The sequence below is a fragment of the Anguilla anguilla genome, chromosome 14, assembly GCF_013347855.1.
Source record: "Anguilla anguilla isolate fAngAng1 chromosome 14, fAngAng1.pri, whole genome shotgun sequence".
NCBI lineage: Eukaryota > Metazoa > Chordata > Actinopteri > Anguilliformes > Anguillidae > Anguilla > Anguilla anguilla.
The window spans coordinates 176,218-198,367 of NC_049214.1; the positions used below are offsets into that span (position 1 = coordinate 176,218).

Genomic DNA, 22,150 nt, shown 5'->3' on the forward strand with positions numbered 1-22,150 from the left:
CTTGTTCATGGAAATGGTGACTGTGTATTTTATAAAATAAAATATTTTGATTTGTCAATCTTAATTCATTCAATGAATAAATGTCCAACTTTCTTGAAAATCTAGGATGACTATTTCATAAAGGTTGTAGTTTTCTTTGGAGGGTTTTGGGTGAATGGCCTCTGTCCCACACAAGCTGTTTGGGGTTTTGGGTGAAGCCCCTCTGTCCCACACAGGCTGTTTGGGTTTTGGGTGAATGGCCTCTGTCCCACACAAGCTGTTTGGGGTTTTGGGTGAAGCCCCTCTGTCCCACACAGGTTGTTTGGGTTTTGGGTGAATGGCCTCTGTCACACACAGGCTGTTTTTACTGATCCTTCTTTACTGGAGCATGCCTGTTGTTCTTCAATTAAACAAAATAAATATACTTGAGATCTTTACAGCTTCTGAGTTTTACTGAGTGTAGCAGAGACCGGCTGAACAGATGTCTGACATGATTTGAAAATAAGTCCTCTGATTAGTCACCTGGTTCATTTTTAAGGTTTTAAAAATACTAGTAATTCCTGATACGCTGTGACGAGCTGCGGGTTTACATTGAGATGGCGGCATTTCGTTTAAAATGGCAGAATCATTCATTCCAGACAGCTTTCTTACTGTCACTCTAGAAAAGCTGGCTGTGTTTTTCTTTTGGGCTTCTGGTCCAAACACACGCAGGTCCCCAGGAGGTTAAAACACCACTAGTCCAATCGCACGCAGGTCCCCAGGAGGTTAAAACACCACTAGTCCAAACACACGCAGGTCCCCAGGAGGTTAAAACACCACTAGTCCAATCGCACGCTGGTCCCCAGTAGGTTAAATCACCACTAGTCCAATTGCACGCAGGTCCCCAGGAGGTTAAAACACCACTAGTCCAATCGCACGCTGGTCCCCAGTAGGTTAAAACACCACTAGTCCAATCGCACACAGGTCCCCAGGAGGTTAAAACACACTGGCAGGTACCCAGTGTGTAGGTTAGATAGTGGCGCCTCACCCAAATCAGCAGTGTCAGTACTGCGGGTTCGCACACTTGCAGTTTAACGTTTTGGACGAGCAGATCGACCTACAGAGACAGACACACCCACAGAGTGACATATACAAGTCCCTGGTCGCAGCTGAAAATAAAAGGCTTCAAATCAACAAAAAAAGGCCCGGAGAACACAGCTCCACCAGCGATAGAGTCAGCCCGTTTCTGATGTATTCATCCAAACGCCCAACCCTAGTTTCCACTGTCTGCGTAAATACAGGTACCGTGCCTGAAAGGTATTCCTGAAGTGCACTCTTGACGCGCGGCCAAACTGTTACTCGACACGGATAGTGGTCTGATAAGGAGCCTGAGGGAAGGCAGTTTCCTCAAACTTCACCCGCCCTGTAGTGCTGAGGAACCGGACTCCACACACAGGGTGTGTACAGCAGTACTGACTCCACCCACAGGGTGTAAATAGCAGTACTGACTCCACACACAGGGTGTGTATAGCAGTACTGACTCCGAACGCAGGGTGTATACAGCAGTTCTGACTCCACACAAAGAGTGTATACAGCAGTACTGACTCCACACACTGGGTGTATATAGCAGTACTGACTCCACACACAGGGTGTAAATAGCAGTACTGACTCCACACACAGGGTGTATACAGCAGTACTGACTCCACACACAGGGTGTATATAGCAGTATTGACTCCACACTGGGTGTGTACAGCAGTTCTGACTCCACACACAGGGTGTATACAGCAGTACCGACTCCACACACAGGGTGTATACAGCAGTACTGACTCCACACACAGGGTGTATACAGCAGTACTGACTTCACACACAGGGTGTATACAGCAGTACTGACTCCACACACAGGGTGTATACAGCAGTGCCTATTCCACACACAGGGTGTATATAGCAGTACTGACTCCACACACAGTACATTCTGTTGAAGAGCCCCTTTCTAAGACATTAGTTATATATAGTTTAATAGGCTACACATTCACGTTTCTTTTTTTTCTGCTATGCCGGCAGTGATTCCGGAAGATTCCGTGCTCTACCTGGGGAGTTAAAATATTATTGTCAGACCTTCAGATATTTAATGGTATTTCTTGGTGAAAACAGAACTGGGGTTCTGGACCATGTTAAGGCAAGGTTGATGAAATGGGTTTGGCTTTTAAGGGTATTGGTTATAGACTGTTTGGTTGCATAAATGTTATGGCGCAGATTAATGTGTGCAGACCTGCCATCAATACTAACTAGAGGTATAAGTAGTACTGCTGGAGATTTGGGGTGATTGCATTAGGGGAAGCGTGTGTTGTGTTTGCCAGTGGCAGTGGGCAGACAGGAACTGATTGAGGCTGGCAGTTGGCGCTGTTTTCACACACTGTCATTATGGAGACTTTTCCCCTGAACCTTTGCTATGGTGAGGCTTCGCATTTTGCTTTTTACACCAGGCAGTCAGTCGGCTTTCGGTTTGTTGTTGGTCAAAACCATTTGGCGAGTTCTGTGGGGTTTTTACAGAGGGATAAAGGCTGTTGCCAGATGGTCAGATCTCCAGTCTTGAGCTGAGCCGTTGCTGTGCAGTAGTGATCTTCTGTACCAAATGAGCTGAGCCGTTGCTGTGCAGTAGTGATCTTCTGTACCAAATGATCTGAGCCGTTGCTGTGACGTAGTGCTGTTCTGTACCCAACGAGCTGAGCCGTTGCTGTGAAGTAGTGCTCTTCTGTATCCAATGAGCTGAGTCGTTGCTGTGCAGTTGTGCTCTTCTGTACCCTATGAGCTGAGTCAGTTTAGTGTGGTACTGGGGGTTAGCGTGGTATGGGGGGGTGAGTTTAGTGTGGTATTGGGGGTTAGCGTGGTACAGGGGGTTAGCGTGGTATGGGGGGGGTAAGTTTAGTGTGGTATGGGGGGTGCGGTTAGCGTGGCACGGGAGGGTTAGCGTGGTACGGGGGGTTAGCGTGGCACGAGAGGGTTAGCGTGGTACAGGGGGTTAGCGTGGTATGGGGGGGTAAGTTTAGTGTGGTATGGGGGGTGCGGTTAGCGTGACATGGGAGGGTTAGCGTGGTACGGGGGGTTAGCGTGGCACGGGAGGGTTAGCGTGGTACGGGGGGTTAGCGTGGTATGGGGGGGTGAGTTTAGTGTGGTATGGGGGGGTGCGGTTAGCGTGGTATGGGGGTGTTAGCGTGGTACGGGGGGGTTAACGTGGTACGGGGGGGAGTTTAGTGTGGTACGGGAGGGTTAGCGTGGTACGGGAGGGTTAGCGTGGTACGGGGGGTTAGCGTGGTATGGGGGAGTAAGTTTAGTGTGGTATGGGCGGGGCGGTTAGCGTGGTACGGGGGGTTAGCGTGGTACGGGGGGTTAGCGTGGCACGGGAGGGTTAGCGTGGTACAGGGGGTTAGCATGGTATGGGGGGGGTAAGTTTAGTGTGGTATGGGGGGGGCGGTTAGCGTGGTACGGGGGGTTAGTGTGGTATGGGGGAGTAAGTTTAGTGTGGTATGGGGGGGCGGTTAGCGTGGTACGGGGGGTTAGCGTGGTATGGGGGGGTAAGTTTAGTGTGGTATGGGGGGGGCGGTTAGCGTGGCACGGGAGGGTTAGCGTGGTACGGGGGGGTTAGCGTGGCACGGGAGGGTTAGCGTGGTACAGGGGGTTAGCGTGGTATGGGGGGGGTAAGTTTAGTGTGGTATGGGGGGTGCGGTTAGCGTGACACGGGAGGGTTAGCGTGGTACGGGGGGTTAGCGTGGCATGAGGGGGTGAGTTTAGTGTGGTATGGGGGGGGGGGGGCGGTTAGCGTGGTACGGGAGGGTTAGCGTGGTACGGGGGGTTAGCGTGGTATGGGGGGGTTTAGTGTGGTATGGGAGGGACAGTTGTTCTGCTGGAATAGGAACAGAAGTGATGGGGTGATAGAGTGTCTGTAATCGAGAAAGCAGTTTGGAAGCACACCTGTCGGGTTTTGGGTTGCATGCCAGGCTTAATATAGCTGACACTACAGGTACTCCAAGCAATAAGAAACCTCTGTGTTTAACACTGAGGGATCGGCCGGACCGTGGGCTCGGAAAGATCACACAACCTACAGGACCTGACTGCCACACAGTGCAGCCTGTACCCTGGACCCTGTATAAGGGCCCTAAGTGTGCAGGACACATTGCAGCCTGTACCCTGGACCCTGTATAAGGGCCCTAAATGTGCAGGACACACTACAGCTTGTGCCCAGGACCCTGTATAAGGGCCCTAAATGTGCAGGACACATTGCAGCCTGTACCCTGGACCCTGTATAAGAGCCTGTTTAATAAAGAGTTGGAGGTGTTCATTACAGAAGTTTGTGCACTGCAGTAGCTATCAATGCTCTCCTGACGGGTTCAGCTTGGTACCACAAGTTTTTTTTTTTGTCTGGAGAAGGAAACTTTTCATCATTTTCTTTTTAATCGCAGGTTGGAACCAGTAGTCTTTTTTCAGTGATCTGTCCTTTTTTTCCTGAAGTGCTTGTATTTTCTGTGTTACATGTGAACACTTCCTGTCTGGTCTGGCTAAGCTGCCTATTTAGAGTTAAAAAGAATTTGCTTTACAGAGGGTATAACGTGAAGTGGCAGCAATGTTTAAACTTTAGTTAGTACCAGAGAAAGTGTCTGAATTATGAGCTGACACAGGTGTGTCACTGTGTGGGTGCAGGGGGTGTGTGGAACTGTGTGGGTGCTGGGGGTGTGTGGGACTGTGTGGGTGCTGGGGGTGTGTGGAACTGTGTGGGTACTGGTGGTGTCTGAAACTGTGGGTGCTGGGGGTGTGTGGGACTGTGTGGGTGCCGGGGGTGTGTGGAACTGTGTGGGTGCTGGGGGTGTGTGGAACTGTGTGGGTGCTGGGGGTGTGGAACTGTGTGGGTGCTGGGGGTGTGTGGAACTGTGTGGGTGCTGGTGGTGTGTGCAACTGTGTGGGTGCTGGGGGTGTGTGGAACTGTGCGGGTGCTGGGGGTGTGTGGAACTGTGTGGGTGCTGGGGGTGTGTGGAACTGTGTGGGTGCTGGTGGTGTGTGCAACTGTGTGGGTGCTGGGGATGTGTGGAACTGTGTGGGTGCTGGTGGTGTGTGCAACTGTGTGGGTGCTGGGGATGTGTGGAACTGTGTGGGTGCTGGGGGTGTGTGGAACTGTGTGGGTGCTGGGGGTGTGGAACTGTGTGGGTGCTGGGGGTGTGTGGAACTGTGTGGGTGCTGGTGGTGTGTGCAACTGTGTGGGTGCTGGGGGTGTGTGGAATTGTGCGGGTGCTGGGGGTGTGGAACTGTGTGGGTGCTGGGGGTGTGTGGAACTGTGCGGGTGCTGGGGGTGTGTGGGACTGTGTGGGTGCTGGGGGTGTGGAACTGTGTGGGTGCTGGGGGTGTGTGGAACTGTGTGGGTGCTGGGGGTGTGTGGGACTGTGGGTGCTGGGGGTGTGTGGAACTGTGTGGGTGCTGGTGGTGTCTGAAACTGTGTGGGTGCTGGGGGTGTGTGGAACTGTGCGGGTGCTGGACACATTTTTGCTGTCTGAGAATTGAAAAAAGGTGAATAAGTACTAGAGATGGGTGAAATAGTTTTTAGGCCCTTGTGAATTGCATTTCTTTTGCCATGAATTTCTGAATCAGTTTATGATTGTTGTGATTGAGGGGTTCTTGTGGCGTCGTTGCTGGGGCATTGGCTTGGATCCTGTCTTTTGTCCTTTACTTTGACTAATAATTTACAGCCAGAATTACTCTTTTTTTCTTTCCTAGACAAACAGTTTGAGTTCAGCAGTCCCTAAAACTAACCTACCAGGCAGAGATTGTGTAACACGTTAAGTTAAGGACATGTTTAGATTGAATACAGGCCATTATGTGCTATAGTGCTTTCTGCTTTGGTAGCTCGTTCTTACTCTAGGACGCTGTAGTACATGTCGCTTGCTCCATGTTGTTGAATAAAAATAGATGCAAATGTTGCTAGATAGCTGATGTCTTACAGCAAAATGAAACTTGTAGGTGAACATACATTTTATTTTTTGGAATGGCAGTTATCAGGGCTCCAGACTAACTTTTTACATTGGTTGCACTGGTGCGCCTAACTTTTACATTTAGGTGCACCCAATATTTTTCACCACGCCTATTGGCGCCGCAATAATACATTTTAAGCGTTACCTTTTTTGTCAGTTCCAATACACATTGGTCATTTCTTAACACATTATGTAAATGATAGTAAACAGGAATAAAGGTGCAGATAAATGTTTTTTCTTTATTTAAATCACAGCACAAACAAGAGATCACAATAACAATTGTTTAAAAAATAAACTTAAAAAGTACTGATATTTAAAGTGCTTGACAAACTCGAATAAATAAATCAACTCTAATAACTCAAACAGAAGTGCGCTGCTCCTGGAGGAGTACAGGGCACGGTTTCACACATACATGCCTTATTATTTTTTCCCCACCCGCAGTCAGCGAAGAAGAATATCACGGCCAGAGCCAATCAGAGGCAGAGTAGGGGTGGGTCTTTGCAGAATGCGGGTGGAAAAAAAAAACACTACACATGTACACACACTGTACTACGACAGAGTATTAGAGATTTCGAGAACAAAGTCGTAAGATTACGAGAATAAAGTCGTAAGATTACGAGAATAAAGTCGTAATATTACGAGAATAAAGTCGTAATATTACGAGAATAAAGTCGTAATATTACGAGAAAAAAGTCTTAAAATTTCAAGAAAAAAACATAATTTTTAGGAAAATATATTACCAGCAGCCAACAAAACGGGCGAGAGGACAGTCTAATGCAGCCTGAGCCTGCAGTTTCCTCCAAGTCCGTGTGGCTCTTTCTTCGGAATAGACAGTTTCTTACACAATCTTTTCAATGTCCTGATTCTTATGATAAGCCAAAAGATTAAGTATTTAGTTATTTGTGAAACCTATACTAAAGTATAACTTCACAAGATGCTCCACCTTCCTCATTTTAACGCAGGCGGCAGGCTGCTCTTCTGATATTTCCCCTCTAAAATAACACGTAGCCTAAAATTACAACTTCGTTCTCATAATATTATGACTTTTTTTCTCGTAAAATTACGTCTTTATTCTCGTAATATTACGACCTTCTCAAAATCTCAGAATTTTCCTCTGTGGCCATAATACTCCGTCGTAACACAAAGACAGGCCTGCTAAATGTCAGGCGCACCGGTGTGACCAATGAAAATGTTTAGTCGCACTTGACAGATTTTTGGTCGCATGTACGACCAAAATAGGCGCACTCTGGAGCCTTGGTTATTTAAATTTGTACTGCTCTAACTACCTTCCAGTGCTAAATTTTGTTTTGACTGAATTCAGTGGGTAAAATATGAGAACGCAATTACATAACAATTAGGTCACTTCCGGTAAAACTCTAACAAAGCATCAAAGTTTGCTTACAACACTATTTCTGCTCCACAAAGGCATTATGCTTGCAGAGCTGCCAGCTCAGTGATCCTAAAGTGGGGCTCTTGGCTTGTCAGTCAGGTGATGCAAAGGTGTGGAGAGTGAGTCTGTAAAAAGGGGAAAGGGGTGAATTGATGTGCTGGACTTGTTGAAGTGGCTGTTAGGGTTAGGGTTTGTTTGTTATCAGGTGTAACCGCGGGAGAAGCACTGCTGACTGAAAGGGTGAAACCGCAGGTTGCTTTAGCGGTTGAAAGAAAATGTGAGCTTCAGCCTTAGAAGTCACTGGTTTTAAGGTTGAATTGTGCTCTTTTTAAATTATATGCTCTGGGCTTCTTGTAAGAGTATATTATTTCATTGCTGTATTCATAGGGGTCTGTGTGTCGCTGAGATGGGGTCTGTGTGTCATTTGGATGGGGTCTGTGTCGCTGGGATGGGGTCTGTGTGTTGCTGGGATGGGGGTCTGTGTGTCGCTGAGATGGGGTCTGTGTGTCTCTGGGGTAGGGGTCTGTGTGTCGCTGGGGTAGGGGTCTGTGTCGCTGGGATGGGGTCTGTGTGTCGCTGGGATGGGGTCTGTGTGTCGCTGGGGTAGGGGTCTGTGTGTCGCTGAGATAGGGGTCTGTGTGTCATTTGGATGGGGTCTGTGTGTCGCTGGGATGGGGGTCTGTGTGTCGCTGGGGTAGGGGTCTGTGTGTCGCTGGGATGGGGGTCTGTGTGTCGCTGGGATGGGGGTCTGGGTGTCGCTGAGATGGGGTCTGTGTGTCACTTGGATAGGGGTCTGTGTGTCGCTGGGGTAGGGGTCTGTGTGTCGCTGAGATAGGGGTCTGTGTGTCACTTGGATGGGGGTGTGTGTCGCTGGGATGGGGTCTGTGTGTCACTGGGATGGGGTCTGTGTGTCGCTTGGATGGGGGTCTGTGTGTCGCTTGGATAGGGGTCTGTGTGTCGCTTGGATGGGGGTCTGTGTGTCGCCTGTCACAAGCCCGCTGCTTAGTATCACCATCGGCTGCCAATTCACGGTTTCCATGGTAATAAACCTTGATTTAGTAGGGATTAAAAAAAGAGTGAAAGTGGTGGAAATTTAGGAGTGGATCAGCAGTATTAACAAAAGAGGGATGCTGCAGTAATCGTCACTTTAAAGGTCAGTGAGAAAAATAATGACAAGACTGCTAAACTGGTGGGAGAGTGATTTATTGATGAAGTCTTCTACAGTACAGTGTGCGGCCAGGTTGGTGTGGCTGACATTGAGTTGACCTTTTGCCTGTGTGTAAAATGGTCTCCATGGAGTAACCGCTCTCTGCCCTCTTCCTCCGCAGGGCGTACTCCCTCGTGGACTCCAGCCAGGTCTCCACCTTCCTCATCTCCATCCTCCTCATCGTCTACGGCAGCTTCAGGTAAGTGTCGCACACAAGCCCATCAGCGGAAACTCCCGGAACACTGTGCGAAACACTGTTCGGAACGCTGTGGGGAGCGCTGTGGGGAATGCTGTGGGGAACGCTGTAGGGAGCACTGTGGGGAACGCTGTGGGGAACACTGTGGGGAACGCTGTTGTGGGAGCGCTGTAGGGAACGCTGTGGGGAACGCTGTAGGGAATGCTGTGGGGAACGCTGTAGGGAACGCTGTGGGGGATGCTGTGGGGAAAGCTGTAGGGAACGCTGTGGGGAACACTGTAGGGAGCGCTGTGGGGAACACTGTAGGGAGCGCTGTGGGGAACGCTGTAGGGAATGCTGTAGGGAATGCTGTGGGGAACGCTGTAGGGAACGCTGTGGGGGATGCTGTGGGGAAAGCTGTAGGGAACGCTGTGGGGAACACTGTAGGGAGCGCTGTGGGGAACACTGTAGGGGGAACGCTGTAGGGAACACTGTAGGGACCGCTGTAGGGAACACTGTGGGGAATGCTGTAGGGAGCGCTGTGGGGAATGCTGTGGGGAACATTGTAGGGGGAACGCTGTGGGGAACACTGTGGGGAACGCTGTGGGGAATGATGTGGCTAACGCTGTGGGGAACACTGTGGGGAATGCTGTGAGGAATGCTGTGGGGAACGCTGTAGGGAGCGCTGTAAGGAACGCAGAGGCCTTTCCTGTGAGTCAGTAGAGGAAGCTAAAGGCTGGGGGGTGTTTGTTCGCTTCTTAGAGCTAGCAACAGCAGGGCAAAAACATGCAGCTTCAGTACAACTAGCCTCATCACAAGCTGTGAAAGTATTCATGCAATTTAAATTCTTTGTTGCAAATATTAACTATAAAAACCTTCTGTTGGCCAAGGTTAGAACTGTGGGTATCAGCTTTCTGAAACAGTAAGCATATGCAGTATATATTCCCCATAATGCTTATAAAACACTGTATAAATAAGACGTATTGCACATTTGTGCTTAAAAAACTAGATGCCTTCTTAAAACATGTAGAGCTGATTATTCTGTCACTCTTGGGCAGGTATCATGATGCTGTTCAGATGTCTGGACACAGGCACTGTTTTTGATACAAATTATATAAATTGAGCTATGGCCTGAGTGTCCAGGGCCAGGGCAGCTAGCTGAACAGCCCTGCTTGTGTGCTTCTTCCTTAGGCTAGCGGGTCAGGAGAAAGAGCTCTGAGCTTTAGTAGCAAGCCCTGCCCCTTCATTCTAAAACACTTGAGCCTCTTAGAGTTACGCAGGGTGCCTGTTTTCACACTCACACTGTCACTCACATTCCCACACTCACACTGTCACATACTCACACTCACATTCCCACACTCACACTCCCACGCTCACACGCACACACACACTCACACTCACATTCACACACTCACACACTCACACTGTCACATACTCACACTCACATTCCCACACTCACACGCACACTCACACTCCCACGCTCACACGCACGCACACACACACTCACACTCACACACACACTCACATTCACACACTCACACTGTCACATACTCACACTCCCACACTCACACGCACACACATTCCCACACTCACACACTCGCATTGTCACATACTCACACTCCTACACTCACACGCTCACTCACATACTCGCACACACACATGCACACACACACTCACATACTCGCACACACACACACACACACTCACGCACACACCCTGTCACAAAACATGCATGCATGTGCATACACATGTACTCGCACACACACACAAACACACATACATACATATATACACATGCACTCACACGCACACACTCACTCACTCACTCTCACACACACACACACACCCACGCACATAGACACACACACGCATGCACACACACACACACACACACACACACACTCACACTCACACTCACACTCACTCACACACACACACTCACACTCACACACATGCTCTATGACGCTGCATCAGCTAGTCTTTCTGAAGGCCTACGTCCAGCAGGGAGAAATAAATGTTATTTTTCCTCTTTATAAAACGTGCAATGGTTTGAATACTTTGAAACCCCCCCCGCATTTATTTTTCCCTCTAGATCGTTAAACATGGACTGTGAGAACCAGGAGAAGGACAAGGATGGGAATCCCTCTCCAGCAGGCGCCTTCAACACCAACACCAACAACAGTGAGTATCTGTAGGAAGAGAGTGAGTGAGTGAGAGCCCACTGTTTCATTAAGCTTAAGGCTGAATCGGTGAAGTGATCTGCCAGCAAGGCGGATTTGGAAGAGACTATGACAGAGAGTCTGCTGCTAGCTGCTGTTGTCTAAGATTAACAGGCCTTGGTCTCAGTGTTGGACAGGAAGGATCTGCTCAACTTCCTCTTCACTCATTGGTTTGAAAGCAGTCATCTGTTCTTTTAACTATTGTTTTTATGTGGAATGTACAATCTTTACTCACTAGCATTGAACTAGATGTACTGTTGTGTGTGATAGCCTTTCACTTGTGTGTACACATTAGCCTTGCTGCAGGATGTGCTTGCTAATCTGGTTTGTGTGCTTGTTCACAGGTATTCAGACTATTGATTCTACACAGGCTCTCTTCCTGCCAATCGGGGCCTCTGTGTCTCTCCTCGTCATGTTCTTCTTCTTCGACTCTGTCCAGGTGGTCTTCACCATCTGCACTGCAGGTACCTGCGCTTACGGGCTAGCTAGTGGAGAAACAGCCCACAAGTAATCACTTAGGGCTGAGAACACAGAACACACACACACACATCTCACACACACACACACACTCACACGGGCACGCACACACACAGACACACACACATCTCACACACACACACACACTCACACGGGCACGCACACACACAGACACACACACACATCTCACACACACACACACACACCCACACACACACACACACACACACATCTCACACACACACACACACACACACACACACACACACAGGCACGTACTAGCTAATGGAGAAACAGCCGAGGAGTAATCACTTAGGGCTGAGAACACACACACACACACAGGCACGCACACACACACACACACACACAGGCACGTACACACGCACACACACACACAGGCACGCACACACACACACACACACAGGCACGTACACACGTACACACGCACACACACACACACGCACACACACACACAGGCACGCACACACACACACACACACAGGCACGTACACACGTACACACGCACACACACACGCACACACACACACAGGCACGCACACACACACACACACACCCAGGCACGTACACACGCACACACACACACACACACACACACACACAGGCACGCACACACACACACACACACACACACACACAGGCACGTACACACGCACACACACACACACACACAGGCACGCACACACACACACACACACACACACACACACACACACACACACAGGCACGTACTAGCTAATGGAGAAACAGCCCATGGGTAATCACTTAGGGCTGAGAACACAGAACACACACACACACAGGCACGCACACACACACACTGAACCTCCTGAGCTATGTCGCCTCCCAGTGAGTGATTGGCACCTACACCCAGTTTGGGGATTTTGGAACCTCACCCCTCTGATCACTGCTGTTGACCCCTCCATCCCCCTCCTCGTATCCCTTAACCCTTCTGTCTGTCTTTCTCTCTTTCTCCCCAGTCCTCGCCACCATAGCGTTTGCGTTCCTCCTGCTGCCAATGTGCCAGTATCTGACCCGGCCCTGCGCTCCACAGAACAAGTAAGCTACTCTGCATCTCCTCAGCCTCACTGTGCACCTGTCCTTTTTTCTGAACAGATCAGAATAATTATTTAAGCTGAAACCAATTTCCTGTTCAACTTACTGAAACCACAACCTTGCAGGATGCCTGTCTTTCTCTCCTTCCTGCAGCAATACAAAAACTACACTTTGCAGTTTGGGAAATGTGGGCGGGAACATAGAAAGTAAAAGCTTTACCCAAATGGGTGGTGCTGAAACAACAGTTTCTGCTTTCAGTTTATACTGGGTTTGGGTCAGTCAGTGTTAATAGTTTTGGGTCAGTCAGTGTTACTGGGTTTGGGTCAGTCAGTATTACTGGGTTTGGGTCAGTCCATATTAACCTCTTAGCGCATTGCCCCTAGTGGTGGGCACGCCCGCGTGCCTAGATTACTAAACTCAAACATTCGGTGCTACTGCAACCAACGTGTGAGATGAAAACAGAAACGCGTTGTTTCCGTTTCATTAGTAGACGATACATGACAACTATGCCGAAAACGGAGTTTCGCAGCCCCACCATTGTCGCTCCCGTCGTTCATTTAACACACACCCCCTCCCTGCAGTCTCATCTAAAAAACACCCCCCACCCTTGACATAATGGACAATATTGTCTATCTTGGCATTCATAAAAATATTCTTTCACCACTAAAAAATCGTATTCCGTCATAGCAACAAGATAAACCTGACAATAGCCCTAAGATATGCCTATACAGCAGTGAAAACGCTGCTCACTGAATAACGAAATAAACGAGAAAAAGTTTTTAAAAATGATACCATGTCATTCTACAGTCAATATCTGGGACTAAATATTGAATAAATATAAAACCTTACTGTTGGTTTTACGTGTAGAGATGTCCCTTTTGAGACTGCGTGGTCATATATTGTCTTGGACAATCCGTTTGGGAAATATAGGCGCATCTGTGACGCCTGGGTATCTTCCAAAATAGCTGTGCGTAACACCACACCTGTTGTTTACGGCGGCGTCGCCCTTTTTAGTACAGTCTGACTAGATTTACAATTCATTTATTCGGTAGGCGAGAGTATAAGCTTTCTAACGATGTATAACATGTCTAATTCTGCTTTCGGAATAGCGTTTTATAGGTCAGCGTAACAGAAAATATTCTTAGCATAGCATTCACTTACGCAATCACACTGTTAGCAGACAAATACGATGCACCTAACGAAACATGTTCAAGGATATTTCGTAATTTCTTGGAAAATACTATTATTATTGAGGACTTCTGAACATAGCTAAGCCATATGTTTGCTGATAGACCTAGCTGACATCGTTTTCTGGAGCAAAACAGAAGCGAATAGAACAATATAATTGATACTGTCTCTCTGTCTCTATCTACTGAACATAGAGGAGATTTCACCATTGCTATGTAAGTATTATCGTTCAAAATATTTCGGTTATATACGTTCTTTTTGAAATTGAGTATTTTTAAATAGGTTAGTGGTGTTATATAATGTAAATATTTCACACTGTAATGTAAGCGTTAGACAGAAGTGTAATAGTTTTTGTGAAGCATGCAACAGTGATGACGTCAGAGCTGGAACATTGCCAAAACGTGGTGGACGGGTGAAAATTGTTTTCATGTTGTCTCATCCCCATACAATAAAACATACGAGAGTACAGAGTATAGAAATACACACGAGTTAATTATTACACATTTAGGTACTGTACCGCATTGTGTGACAATGTTTTTGCATTATTTTTTTAATCTGATAGCAATGTTTCATCTTAAACCCTCATAAGGGGCTCATTTATATGCTTTATAATGGACAAAAAACATTTTATTCAATTTTGGAGAGATTTTGGATATGTTTCTGGACACCTAGCTATTTTAGACCACTGTACTGACTGAAAGCTTGTAATTCCCATTTGAAAATTATGCAACAGTGATTTTCTTGAGTCAAAACAGTTGATTTGTAGTGAAATACATGGATATGTTATGATTTACAGCAATGCATAATTTAGACATTTTGGATAGATTTGGAGATGCTGGGTACACTGCTTAGTTTTTGCTTCATACATCTATAGTAGTTCTACATATCCACCCTTAGATTTTATGAACTTGTGGTCAAGAAGTTTTTGACCTAGCACATGTATAGTTTAACCTCCTGCATATATTCAATCTCGCAGTATTTCATTGCGAACTTAAAAAGTGCAAATTTATTTTGGATTTTTTGTCAAAACAATTGCATTTGTGGCACTTTATTTCTTCCAAAATTATGAATATAAACTAATCTGTGTTAGTATTGTAAATTGTACAAATGTCTTGCTTCATTTAAGCCATTTTTCAAGTCTCTGTGGTGTTCACGTCTGGAGTTATAAAGCTTTCAATAGGGTACCCCCTAAATGGACAAGGATTGGCAAAATTTGGCTTGTTCCTTAAGAGGTTAATGGGTTTGGGTCAGTCAGTGTTACTGGTTTTACTGATCTACAGAGATCTCCACCCTCTGGCCTTACTCTCTGGATCTACCGAGATCTCCACCCTCTGGTCTTACTCTGTGGGATCTGATCTACAGAGATCTCCGTTTGAATGCATTTGTGTGCATTTAATGTGTAGTGCAGGTTTTATTTTGGTTAGTATCCTCTGTGCCACCTGCAGAGTAGCCTGCGCCTCCACCTGCTTGTGTTGTGACTTATTCACTGTTCTGTCATGACATACACAGCAGTGTTGCGCTTATTGTGATTTATTCAGTGTTATGCATAAACAGTGTTTGCCTCAGGATCGCACAGGTGAGTGTGTGAGTGTGAGTGTGTGTGAGCATGTGTGTGTGAGTGTGTGTGAGTGTGAGTATGTGTGTGTGTGTGTGAGAGTATGAGTGTGAATGTGTGTGTGAATGTGTGAGTATGTGTGTGTGTGAATGTGAATGTGAGTATGTGTGTGTGTGTGTGAGTGTGAATGTGTAAGTGTGTGTGTGTGTGTGTGTGAGAGCATGTGTGTGAATGTGTGTGTGAGTGAGTATGTGTGTGTGTGAGAGTATGAGTGTGAGTGTGAGTCTGTGTGTGAGCGTGTGTGAATGTGTGTGTGAGTGTGAATGTGTGAGTGTGAGTGTGTGTGTGTGTCTGAATGTGTGTGTGTGTGAGTATGAGTGTGAATGTGTGAGTGTGTGTGTGAGCGTGTGTGTGAATGTGAGTGTGTGTGTGTGTGTGTGAGCATGTGTGTGAATGTGTGAGTATGTGTGAATGTGTGTGTGAGCATGTGTGTGAATGTGTGTCTGAGTGTGAGTATGTGTGTGTGTATGTGTGTGAGTGTGAATGTGTGTGTGAATGTGCGTGTGTGTGTGAGTGTGAATGTGTGTGTGTGTGTGAGTATGAGTGTGAATGTGTGAGTGTGTGTGTGAATGTGAGTGTGTGTGAGTGTGAGCATGTGTGTGTGTGTGTGTGTGTGTGAGAGTATGAGTGTGAATGTGTGAGTATGTGTGAATGTGTGTGTGAGCATGTGTGTGAATGTGTGTCTGAGTGTGAGTATGTGTGTGTGTGAGTGTGTGAGAATGTGTGTGTGTGTGTGTGTGTGTGTGTGTGTGCTTCTCGCAGCAGCAGGCTGGCCTGGTCCTTCAGTAGGTGAAAGCGGCGGGGCTGTTCTTTTTGGTTCTAACCCCCCCCCCCCTTTCCCCCTCACAGGATATCCTTTGGCTGCTGTGGGCGCTTCACCTTGGCCGAGCTGCTCTCCTTCTCCCTGTCCGTCATGCTCGTGCTCATCTGGGTGCTGACAGGACACTGGCTACTGATGGACGGTGCGTGTGTGTGCGTGCGTGCGTGCGTCTGACAACTCTCTCTGCAGCTCTGGCGATGGGTCTGTGTCTGTGTGTGTGTGTGTGTGTGTGTGTGTGTATGTGTATGTGTGATGGCTCTCTCTCTCTCTGCAGCCCTGGCAATGGGTCTGTGTGCGTGTGCGTGTGTGTGTGTGTGTGTATCTGACGTCTCTCTCTCTCTCTCTGCAGCTCTGGCGATGTGTGTGTGTGTGTGTGTGTGTGTGTGTGTGTGTGTGTGTGTGTGTGTGTGTGTGTGTGTGTGTGTGTGTGTATGAGTGTGTGTGTGTGTGTGTGTGTGTGTGTGTGTGTGTGTGTGTGTGTGTGTGTGTGTGTGTGTGTGTGTGTATGAGTGTGTGTGTGTGTGTGTGTGTGTGTGTGTGTGTGTGTGTGTGTGTGTGTGTGTGTGTGTGTGTGTGTATCTGACGTCTCTCTCTCTCTCTCTCTGCAGCCCTGGCTATGGGTCTCTCTCTCTCTCTCTGCAGCCCTGGCTATGGGTCTGTGTGTGTGTGTGTGTGTGTGTGTGTGTATCTGACGTCTCTCTCTCTCTCTCTCTGCAGCCCTGGCTATGGGTCTGTGTGCGTGTGCGTGTGTATCTGACGTCTCTCTCTCTCTCTCTGCAGCCCTGGCTATGGGTCTGTGTGTGGCCATGATCGCCTTTGTCCGGCTGCCCAGTCTCAAAGTCTCGTGCTTGCTGCTGTCTGGACTGCTCATCTACGACGTCTTCTGGGTAAGAGTTTGAGTTCCCCCCACCCCCCCCCCCAATCCTCCCAATCCCCCCATGTACCTCTCAAATTCCCCTCACCCCCCTACTCCCTCGCCCCCCAAATTCCACCTTCACACTTGCTCCCCCCCACCCCCCGATCCTGCTTGAAACAGCTCTTCGATAGCCGGTGTGTTATTGATTTTTCAATCGTAATGGCCGTTGAGCTATTTCATGGCTGCTCAGTGTTTCCCATTAACTAAAGTTTCATTTGTCCCCCCACATTTTCAGAATGAAGTCAAAATATATTTCACCATCCCTTCAGCAAAGCAGCTCACTCTCTCAGCCCCCCCATCCTCCCCCCTCCTGTCCTTCCCTTGAATATTTTAGAAATGCTTTGAACATTTTTGCAGTAGAAATTCTTTTGGAAACCTAATGAAAAGTGACTTCCTGATGAATGTGAGCAGCATTTCATTTGGATGAATTATTATTTGGAGAAACACAAAAGTCAATATAGATGAATTGCATATGATTTTTTAGAACAGGCCTTGTAAGCTTGGATGTTATTAAATGGAAGGGCAAACAGGCTTGTGTGCAATTTGATTAACCTAATTAACTTTGTATGAATGGTAGAATAACAGTTTCCAGCTAGTTCATTTTTTTACCCACGTGTTTGAATATCAAACTGTCAAAACCAAAGGTTTCTCTAAATCTTTAAGTTTTTCTCGCACATTGCTGAAAGCTCTTACTATCATGTAGAATGAAACTCTTACCAGGAAGTTCAGTTTTTTGCCAGTCACACAGAGACATGCACCCACACACACACACAAACCATACAGCCTGTCTCACACACACACATACACACACACACACGCACACGCACCCACAAACCATACAGCCTGTCTCTCTCACACACACACACACACACAAACCATACAGCCTGTCTCACACACATACACACACAAACCATACAGCCTGTCTCTCACACACACACACACACACGCACACACACAAACCATACAGCCTGTCTCACACACACACATACGCACACGCACCCACAAACCATACAGCCTGTCTCTCTCACACACACACACAAACCATACAGCCTGTCTCACACACATACACACACAAACCATACAGCCTGTCTCACACACACACACACACACACACAAAACATGCAGCCTGTCTCACACACAGCACACACACAAACCATATAACCTGTCTCACACACACACATACACACACACACAAAACATGCAGTCTGTCTCACACACACAACCTGCTCCATCCATGTGGGTGCAGATTCAGGGTTTGGGCTAGTTCAACAGAACCAGCTCTGTCCATATGGGTGTAGATTCAGGGTTTGGGCTAGTTCAAGAGAACCAGCTGCACCCATGTGGGTGTAGATTCAGGGTTTGGGCTAGTTCAAGAGAACCAGTTCTGTCCATGTGGGTGTAGATTCAGGTTACCCAAATTCAACTTCAACAGAACCAGCAACTCCTTCATCCCACATGCCATTAATTCATTGACCATTATCAGGCAACCCACAGTTGCACTTTAAGTATTTTCTGCTTGTTTTTAAATCTCATGTCTGTTGTTTGTACTTACGGATGTGTCGTCGAGCATATTGTGTTTGCTCTTTTGTAACCTGCCTGTGAAGCAGATAAAGGACCTGAGTGGAGTGGAGTGTGTTTGGCGTATGTGTGACTCCTCCCTCTCCACTCCCCCAGGTTTTCTTCTCCGCCTACATCTTCAACAGCAATGTGATGGTGAAGGTGGCCACGCAGCCTGCAGACAACCCGCTGGACGTGCTCTCGCGCAAACTGCACCTCGGACCCGGCGTGGGCCGGGACGTGCCCCGCCTTTCCCTCCCCGGAAAACTGGTCTTCCCCAGGTACAGGGAACACCGCTCTGCTCCCCTCTCTTTCTGTCTTTCCCTCTCCCTTTCTCTCTGGCCCTGTTCAGACCTGGCGTTAAAATGCGTCTTGGGCATCCGATCACAAGTGGACAGCGCTAACTACAGGTATGAACGCACCGAGGACGCATTGATATCCGATCACTCAAGCTGGGCACCCACCGCACACGTATCGACCGCGAGCGCACTACGCGCGTATTACGCACGTAACTGAAGCGTAGTTGAAGTACTGTTATTACAACGGCATTGGGCGACGTCGTCTCCACCAGATGCGAACGCGTCGCGTACCGGCTGCGAAGCTCGCGATGGCCTGTTTATACACAGAAATATGCTCTAAAATGCTAGGTATACATGCTCTGATTTATATTTCATCCTTATATTACTGGGGGTGTGTCCCTAGTTACCTCCCAGATATTTTATAAGCAGCTAAAAAAATGCAAGCCTTTTCGTTTTTGTATTGTCCTTGCAGAAAAAAAAAAAAAAAACTGGAACCTGGGGAAAAGGCAAACTTAGTTTCGCTATCTTATTTTGCGGAGGGGGTGGGGTAAATTTGAAAATACACCACAGAAAGACGTAGCCTATTGAATGACGTAGAAGTGAATGCACCGAGCAGCGGTTTGTTACCTCGAGTGTTGGAAGGTAGTTTTTAACCAGCCATTACTCAGCCTATTTAACTTCTCCGATGTCTTCGTTCGCCGTGCTTTCAAAAAGGGCTTGTTAATAAAAATCAGATAATCCACAGAGCTTTACAAAAATCAGATTATTTACTGGTCTTGCCGATGAAAATGCATCTATTTTATAAATGAAGTTGTAAGCAAGCCTTTATTGCACTTGTACTTCAAAGCTTCCGGTGTTCATGGCGTTGTGGTGTTCATATCCCTTCAAGATTAAACTGTTACGCTGTTCATCTTTTTGATGATTAGCTGATTTTACCAAATCTGATCCTATAAATGTTTTGACGTGAATGACAAGACAACACGGGAATTCCCAATGGTTGATTACGGATTATTTATTATTGTTATGATCATTGCATATTCTTCATGAAATTGGCACGCTTGTTAACCAAGCAAATAAATTAATACAGTTTGAGATTGATTATTATGCAGGCTACGTTGCGATTTAAGCTTATGGTAATTCTTGAAAGCGTTTACTTTCTCACGTATTTACATGAGTTAACGAAATATTACCAAATTAACAAACTGAAAAAGGTCTCTCACCAAAGTATTCACTTAACCCATAATCAACAGTCGTGAACAAACGTGAAATACATGATGTAATCCCACTGCAGACTGCGAGAGCTACTAGGAATATAGAGCTTTAAGCAAGCCTTTGCGCGACACAAACGGAACCAGTGGAGACACGCTACGCGCCGCGCCACGCTGCTTCGCCGTGCTGCTTACGCGCCGCTTACGCTACGCGTGCGGTGGGTGCCCGGCGTCAGACCACATTCGAAGGTGGTCTGGGTCGCATATGGCCACATTCTTTTAGCAGTGTGAACACCAATGCGTAGGGGTGGGCGATATGGCAAAAATATCATATCACAATTTTTTTCAGGCATGATCACGATACACGATATGATCACAATTCTTTTTCATCTTGGAATTTAAGACTATTTTGCAAGTTAATTAACAGTGCAATCAAACTAATATCCCTGTTTAAGAAAATATTGCCCTTCAAGGAAACAAAACCTTAAAAAAAGAGAATAACAGAGACCATTTGGGCTAAAGTACCAGATTTTAATCAAGTGCAATTCTGCAAAGTATTAACATTCACCAATGCTTTCTCTTGAGGTGATTAAAAAGATTTGTCGTGTTGCCATCTGATGTGCAAACATTTTCTTTGCAAACTTTGCAAATAACGGTGTTTTGCACCGTGTTGGTTTTGGAAAAGCCAAACCAGTTCCATATCACAGACGTCAAATTTTTTTAGGGACCAACTCCTCTGTAGTGTCAGCCATGCCGCTATTTTGTCAAATAAGCACGAAACCGTCCAGACCCACGGTGCACCTGTAGTAACTATATGGCTAGCTAGAGTGAGAGCACCTATTATCGACCACCCGAGGGGGGGGACGTGTATCGACCACCTTAACCGGTAGTGTATTTACATGTATAGTACATATTTATTAGAGAGAACTTTATGTAATGTAATGTAATGTAACTTTAATAGGTAGCATCGTTACCTATTAAAATGTAAGTCCTGTGAAAAAATACACATAATAAACTGTCTAAATGTAAAAAACCGACTTCATACATATGCATGTAGAACATTAATAGAGTCTTATTTACAATATCAACTTTAAGACAAGCAACACGCTCTGAATTATCTCATCGCGACCCATTAAAAGCAATGACGTTGCTTTATGACGTTGCTTAATAATTTCAAACTGCTTTCCTAACGGTTATTTTGCGACCTGCGACTTGGTTTACAAAAGTGAATATGTACGGATTTCTAGACGTGCTGATAGCGACCACCCTTTCTCATATTAATCTCAAAAATGTGCAAGATAGGACGCTTCTACAGTATGCTAGCAAATTTATGTCAAGTTCCATTCATTTATATGGGGTAGTCGATACACGTCCCCTTAGCAACCAAAAGATAGCGCTGGACCACTTCTGCCGGCACAGAAAAAATCGCGAAAGTACTAAAAAAAAAGCGTTGTCAGTGCAACTGATAGAATGTGCAGTTTCACTGTAGCCCGATACTCCCGATCTCTCTGGAAAGGCAAATAGTGGAGACATTTTAATAGTTCACGATCTAATATCGTCATATCGCCCACCCCTACGAATGCGTCCTGGGCCACATTGAAGGACCGCCTAGTCAGCTGACATCCTCTGCATAAGCGGAAGTACGTACTCACTGGCACGCCAACGGCGTCATATTAAAGTGCGAAACAACAAGAAGCCGCACTGAATAACGAAATAAACGAGACAAAGTTTTAAAAAATGATACCATGTCATTCTACAGTCAATATCTGGGACTAAATCTTGAATAAATATACAACCTTACCATTGGTTTTATGCATAGAGATGTCCCTTTTGAGACTGAGTGGTCATATATTGTCTTGGACAATCCGTTTGTGAAATATACAGGCATTTGTGATGCCTGGGTACCTTCCAGATAGCTGTGCGTAATACCACACGTGTTTTTTACGGCGTTGTCGCCCTTTTTAGTACAGTCTGGCTTGATTGACAATTCATTTATTCAGCAGGTGAGAGTATAAGCTTTCTAACGATGTATGACA

At 46.7% G+C, this 22,150-nt stretch overlaps 1 protein-coding gene across 1 annotated transcript in view; it reads left to right on the forward strand.

Moving 5' to 3' along the window:
- The window catches only part of sppl3 (signal peptide peptidase 3), a 51,109-nt gene that overhangs the window by 23,241 nt on the left and 5,718 nt on the right, over window positions 1–22,150 (forward strand). Inside the window, exons 2-8 of the mRNA XM_035392228.1 lie at window positions 8,691–8,768; window positions 10,837–10,925; window positions 11,308–11,427; window positions 12,436–12,514; window positions 16,164–16,276; window positions 16,915–17,021; window positions 18,725–18,888. Of these exons, the coding sequence (XP_035248119.1) occupies window positions 8,691–8,768; window positions 10,837–10,925; window positions 11,308–11,427; window positions 12,436–12,514; window positions 16,164–16,276; window positions 16,915–17,021; window positions 18,725–18,888 (750 nt within the window). The remainder of the gene's footprint in view (window positions 1–8,690; window positions 8,769–10,836; window positions 10,926–11,307; window positions 11,428–12,435; window positions 12,515–16,163; window positions 16,277–16,914; window positions 17,022–18,724; window positions 18,889–22,150) is intronic.